At 41.5% G+C, this 7,025-nt stretch overlaps 1 protein-coding gene across 1 annotated transcript in view; it reads left to right on the plus strand.

Moving 5' to 3' along the window:
• The first annotated feature begins 1,145 nt into the window (after window positions 1–1,145).
• Window positions 1,146–7,025, plus strand: part of lnp1 (leukemia NUP98 fusion partner 1) — a 9,622-nt gene continuing 3,742 nt past the window's right edge. Inside the window, exons 1-2 of the mRNA XM_031838987.1 lie at window positions 1,146–1,183; window positions 1,374–1,574. Of these exons, the coding sequence (XP_031694847.1) occupies window positions 1,392–1,574 (183 nt within the window). The 5' untranslated portion in view covers window positions 1,146–1,183; window positions 1,374–1,391. The remainder of the gene's footprint in view (window positions 1,184–1,373; window positions 1,575–7,025) is intronic.

Genomic DNA, 7,025 nt, shown 5'->3' on the forward strand with positions numbered 1-7,025 from the left:
TATATATATATATACTGTATATATACAGTATATATATGTACAGTATACAGACTAATAAAGGATTATTTTATTTTATCTCTTAAAAACATAAAACTTAAAAACTTAAACTTAAACTTAAATTTAAACTTAAAACATTTCCCGTAATCTTAAAATATTGGGTTATTTGCTGGGAGGATTAGTGTTTTCTAGTGTCATGAAGGAATATTTAAAGAGCCTTTAGCCACTTTTGGAAAAACAGCAGATTACTGTAATCTTGAGCTGGTTAAAGCAGCGTGGGCGTCTCTCTCATCAGATTAGTCCTCCTCTCTGAGACAGTTTGATCCTTTCAGGTTGTGAAGGAAGAGTTCCTCTACAATATGCACCAATACAATCAATACCAATACCAATATTTTATTTCATATCTTGTAAAAACATCTTGTCAGTAATATTGTACGTATAGTCATGTCTTATGCACATTTATTTCATGTTCTCAGTAATATTGTGAAGTTTTAATATTGTAAAGGTGGAGGCTTCAAATAAGCCCAGTTGGCTTTTTGCCTCTTCCTGCACTGGGATATTGTTTATCTTTGTTATGTTTGTTTATTTCTATTAATTGTGCAAAATAAATTAAAAAAACTAAACTACACCAAAACAAATTCCCTCTATGTGAAAACCCACTTGGCAATGAAGTAGATTCTGATCAGATATGTTTCTTTCACATCATTATTGGAGAGTTTTGGTGAACAAATAAGAGAGTGTACTGGACCTCATCCAGTGCACTTGTAATAATAAAATTGTGCTTCCTCTCTGTGTCCGGTATGAGAGCCGCCTCAGGCTCTCACAGCGCAGCACGCTCCTTAACTATTGACAGGTTTGATGGACCCAGCGAGTGGAAACTATGGGGAAATTGGAGTTTCAGTCGTCTCCCCCGAGGCCCACGACTGTAATGGAAAGAATAAAAGCAGTGGTCACATCGCCCACCCAGCTCCAGAACACACACGCCACTCCTCTCTCCCTGTTGGTTCCCATCAACCCTCCATGTTTACTTTCTACCAGCCACGGTAAATAGATTATAGAGGATTCACTTATTTAAAGACTCCGGCAAAAGAGCTCTGCACTTTATTTTGGGATCAGTGAGAGCAGCTCGAGGCTCCAGAAGGATCTGATCGTTGCCTGAGAAGAGTTGTGATTCAGAGGCTTCCAGGTGAGCTCACCTCCATCTGCACCATCATCACACCTTCATCTGCACCATCATCACACCTCCATCTGCACCATCATCACACCTCCATCTGCACCATCATCACACCTTCATCTGCACCATCATCACACCTTCATCAGCACCATCATCACACCTTCATCTGCACCATCATCACACCTCCATCTTACTGCTCCAGGAGGCTCCCCCGGTCACGATGGCCCTCAGGCTCCTGCCTGCCTTCACGGACGACGACGACAACGATGACGGGAACTTCACAAAATGGATGAGCAGTTACTGGGGACATGGAGCAGAAGGAGGACACGCCAGGGACAGAAAACACAGCTTCAGAAGAGCTGCGGGGACTCGAGGGGATCGAAGAGCGTCGCTCCCGACTGTGGTAAGAGAACCAGGAGCACGAGGCTCTGATCAGAGAAGCAAAAGACTTCTAACAAAAATGTTTTGTTCTGCAATTTAGCTGTCTGACCACGGCACACAAAATGTTTTAATACAACTCCCTTTAAAGATACATGTACAACAAACTACTGAATGTACCTTATAGTAGATTAATGCATGAGTACACTCTGCAGACATGGAGACTATGATCACTATGCAGACTATGTGTCTGTTATGGTGTTCAGTAATTGGGTGTCCTGACCTCTAATCTGCCTCCACAGCGACTTCACACTATTTATGTCTGCTGATGCACAAGTCTACGATGCTTAAACACTCAGAGATGTACAGTTTTAAATGGATTATACACAAGTTTATTTCACTTCCTGCTGTTTTTTGGCAGCATGTAAAGAATCAGAACCAGTGATGCAGTGTGCTAATGCTGACTGAACTCAGTTCACTGCTTCACTGCGATCGATGGACGGTTTCTAAATGAATGCAGAGCTGGTTACGTCTGGTCTTTGATCTGTTTTCGATGTCTACGTAAGTTGTTACTCAGACGAGTGTGGAACTCATTTATTCATGAAGGGAATCAACTTGTCACTTGTCTCCCGTCATAGAGAGGTCAGATGTCAATGCTGGTGGCTTATACAGGAAGTACCGGGACCAGGCCCAGGGGCCCAAATGGTCAGGGGCCCCCCTGGCATTCATCTACAAAAGTCACTCAAAGATACACAAACCAACTTAGGAGGACCACAAAGAGCTGAGGACTGTAGCTCTACTGAATATCAGATACTTGTATTTTTCAAGGCTTGATTCTGCCAACAGAGATCATTTGATTCAGTGGAGAGTTAAATGACTCAATCCATAAGTAGTTAGATATGTAATGTAATACACTGTTTATTACACAATACGGTTCAAACCACGGCGCTTTGCCTTGTACACCACTGACTCAACACACACCTCAGCTTTAGCTCAGAGACTTCTAACTGCTTCACAAATTGGGGACAGAGGTGGACATTTATTAGGAAGGGAGGATGTGAATAAAAGTTGCATTGTGGGAAATGTAGGAACCAGTATGTTTTGAGCAAAACCAAAACAATAGGGACTAAAAGTTAAGATATCTCAGCCTCTGCTGCACCATGATGAACTTGTTTTATTGGGACCTACTTTGAAAAAGGAAATGTGTTATTGAAAACATACACACTTGTTTAATACTTAATAAATGAGACCAAATAAATGCATTTCGGTGGAGTTAACAGACTATCCGATTGTGTTTATTTCCTCTCATCAGTCCGTGAACTAGTCTTTCATATTAGATTCAGTGTTATAAGTAGAACACAATTATCAGACCAACATTCAGGCTCCCTCGTGTGGCTCAAAGGTGAACTGCAGGTATAAATATTAAACAACAGGCTATGGACTATGAATGTGTGTGTACTAAATTGCTGGAGAACGTCAGTAGAGATACAAACAGTGGCGGCTGGTGGAACATGTTCTCTGTAGGGCTGTGCCACATCCAATCAATTTTAGCAAACATCCCAGAATGATTTAATGCAAAAACATTAAAGTATCAAACACGTATTACTACTTTACAGTTAAATATTTAACCTTTATTCCAACATGAAAAAAGCAGAAAATAACACTTATCCAAAAGTTAGACGTGCTTCTCCTCACAGAGTGTTGCCAACAGCGGCGTGACAAATACATCAAAACGTGTGGCCTGTAGGAAATATAGGTTTAGAAGTGTGCTTTAAGAAATTATAATAGAAGTGTTTAATGATTCATAATTAAGAAATCATAATTAGAAGTGTTTAAGAATTCATAATTAGTCATAATTATAGGAGTATTTTAGAATTTATAGTTAGTAGAATTAGTAGCACCTCTTACAGGTGGAGAATAATATGATAGCAAGTACTTGGAGATTACCATCTACGCTTGTAAAACGTGTGAAGTTTTTGCCAAAAGTTGCACATCCTTATCTTTAATATAGTATGTTTAAGAGTAAGGTGTAGCGCAGTGGCGGGCAGTGCATTTTATACCTGGGCCTTCACTGCTGTCCTGCAGCTGAAATACCACCTTACAACCACATGATGGCGCCACAGCTATTATTCATTTTAAGGCTGTAACTATGTACGTCTTCGTATTAAACCGTTCAGTACTAGTCGTCTGAACAATGCTAGAGCATTTAGAAAGTGCAAAAGCCTAAATTCAGTAAAATATAATGTTGTCAGCTGGTCTGGCTGTGGGATCCACTGTCACTCCTTAATGACAAGTCACGACCCAAAGAGATTAACATAGGATCTTACTATCACGATTCCAGCATTGAACGGACTGCTCTGCAATGTCTTTCCTCGGCTCAGCACCCTCTCTCATGGTGCATCTCACTCAGTCAGAATGCATTTTGATTGGCTGAGCTGCATCACGTGATGTGATTCACTACCCATCAGCCTCTGCTGGCTGTTACGTTTTGTTTCACGATAGTCACGTGCTCGCCCAATGACCAATCACAGCACACTCTGTACCTCGCGGGAAAGCTACACAAGGACACTGGCGGCATGTAATGCTGACAGTCATTATAGGCCAGCGCGCAGGCTCTGGCACGTCAAAGAATACGCCCAACATGTCAAACTAAAGATCTGATTGGTTGAACACTATGACAATCAACAATATCGTCCCCATTTACTTTAATCTGCACTGGCTGCAGGTGAGAGTCTGCAGGCCTCTGCCTCTGTTCTTACCTAGAGACACAGAGGTGAGATCTGATTGGATAAAAGCTCTACTTAAAACAAGCTGCACTGGAAGCAGAGCAACTGAGGAAGACAGGAGCTGTGCAATGAGAACATAAGATAATGGGAAAAATATATTTTTATCAATTATAATACATGTAGTGTATTTAAGAACAATGATTAAATTATAAAATAGATTTTTTTTTTTTTTTTTTAATATATATAGCTTTGTGATTCTGTTTAGGCCAGCAGAGAAGGCCTTGCAGGCCCTGACGGCCCACCACTGGCGTAGGGACAGACAGAGATTTCTAGACAGGCAATTTCAGCGGACGCAGAAGGAGCAGCCCCGTGCCAGGGTCCTAGCTGGCTGACGCGAGAAGGAGGAGCCAGCTGGAGTTAGCCAATAGGAACTAAGATGGACAATATGGGAAGGGATTTCAAACTGTGAATGGGAGTGCGGAGAAAAGATTCAGCCTCTTTTCCTCTGGTCTCAACGTGAGGGCAGCTGTGCTTCCAGGCTGGGATGAGGGTAAAATGCTTTTCTGAGCAGAATATATATCTATAGATACTGTAAATAATGTACTTCACTTTGTAATTGTATTAGCTTCAGTAGGATTAAATACTTTTGATTGTAAACCAGTTTATGGTAGATTTTATTATCGAAGCGACTCTACTGTAAACAGCAGTGGAGCGTGTTCAGCGGCCTTCCCTCGTGTGAGGAAGAATCAGACCTCCACAGGCCTGATCGGGAATAGTGTGCTATCTATTTTTCGGAGAGAATAGCCCAGCGGTTTTCCCCAAAAACTGAGCAAAGTTTCTCCATTCACTTGAATGGGGTTCCGGCGTGAAGAGAGCTAAAAAAACACTTAACTTTGGGCCCATATTGACGAGCCGTACTTTAACGTAGAAACATGATTCAAAGTTTAAAACGTAGACAAAACTCTGCACTGTATTGAGCCAAAGGGACATTTTGATAGGTAGCACAGTTTTCATGAAGTCACAGATTAAGTTTCAGGAACATTTTGGGTCAGTTTCAGATTTTATAATGGGTGTGTATTGCACGGCTCGTTAAGAGCTAGAGTGAGAGCATAACTGTCAGAGTGGAGCGGAGCAGGAAAATATTCTGTGATTTTTCCAAACAAATTGCTCCAGCTCCCACAATGTTTACTCTTTATTCACCATTTTGGCCAAAAAGCTTGGAAATGTTGTGCTGGTCGCAGTAAAGTATCTGTGGAATCCAACGGACTTACACATTTGGCTCAAAGAGCCGCAGAGCGACATGAACTCCAACCAACTGCTCCATTAGACTCCATGTTAAATCTGACCAGTCATTTCTCAAAGAAAGCAGACGGTACCAGCTTTGCATATTGCTCTGGAGCTCACATTATTAACACCACAAACATAAAAAACACATCAGCGCGTTTGCCAGAGTCTTATCTTTCTCACGGTATCCATATTTTGGCACTCAGACTCCTGCTAATTTGTTAAAAGGAGGTTTTGTTCAAAATCACTGTTTACTGTAATGTTTCTTAATCAGTCTGCCTCTAACACCAGGTGCGTCCTCACCATGGCAACCAGTTACACTCTCTCTCTCTCTCTCTCTCCCTCTCTCTCTAGCTCTCTCTCTCCCTCTCGCTCTCGCCCTCTCTCTCTAGCTCTCTCTCTCTCTCTCTCTTTAGCTCTCTCTCTTTCTCTCTCTCGCTCTCTTTCTCTCTCTAGCTCTCTCTCTTTCTCTCTCTCGCTCTCTTTCTCTCTCTCCACACACACACATGACTTGGAGATATTCAGTCAAAGGCATTGTTAAACCTCCTCTCTCTCTCTGTCTGTCTGTCTGTCTCTCTCATCACTCTGTCTCTCTTTACGTCTGTCTCTCTCTCTCTATCATACAGAGAACCCCCCCCCCCTCCCATTTCAAAATAAAAGCTCCAGAGAGTGAATTCTAACTGGAATGCTTGTGATGAAGCCTGTCATTTAATAACCTCTGTGTTTGTGTGTCAAACATTATGAATATGTCTCCTCTCCCCCTCTCTCACCCACCCAGTCCCACCCTTTCAAAATAAAAGCCCCATAGAGTAACTGTATCTTAACATGAAGCTCAGAATGAGGTTTGTACAGAAATGATGGGCGCGTTAGCTCCCATCATTTCCAAAGGCTTCTCAAACAAAGATGTACATGTCCAGTACAGAAATGACGGGGGCCATTTGTGGACTGTCCATCACGAATACAAGATTCAATCCAAGAGTATGAATCTAAAATGCAGAAAAGAGAGAAGCGATATCTCAATCGAACATCAACGATACTACCGGTAACATCAGCGTGTGTAGCTATATATTGCGACGTCTTCGGGCAGTAGAAGCCACACTGTCAAAATTTCTTGCGAAATTTTCTAGTTATGAATACAATTAAAGTCAGAGAGAGCTGGAGAGACGAAACACTTTATACATCATTCCTGAGTGTTTGATGAGTTTTATCATTTAAGAGAAACAATAATCATATTCTGGGTTATTTAATAATGACGTCACAGTCACAATTTCTAAACGTACAGACGCAAATAATTCATAAATAAGACGATCGCATTCCGCCGGTAGAAATGGATCCTGTGCTTATAAACAGAACACAGGACACAGTTTAACAGACTACAGAGAGAAACACCTCTACAGTGGTGATCACTGTGTCTTTATTAGTTATTAGTGTTATTAGTTACTGTTATTAAGTACAGTGGTGATCAC

Source organism: Anarrhichthys ocellatus, unplaced genomic scaffold (assembly GCF_004355925.1).
Source record: "Anarrhichthys ocellatus isolate YVR2014 unplaced genomic scaffold, GSC_Weel_1.0 scaffold1158, whole genome shotgun sequence".
In the NCBI taxonomy this organism is placed as follows: Eukaryota; Metazoa; Chordata; class Actinopteri; order Perciformes; family Anarhichadidae; genus Anarrhichthys; species Anarrhichthys ocellatus.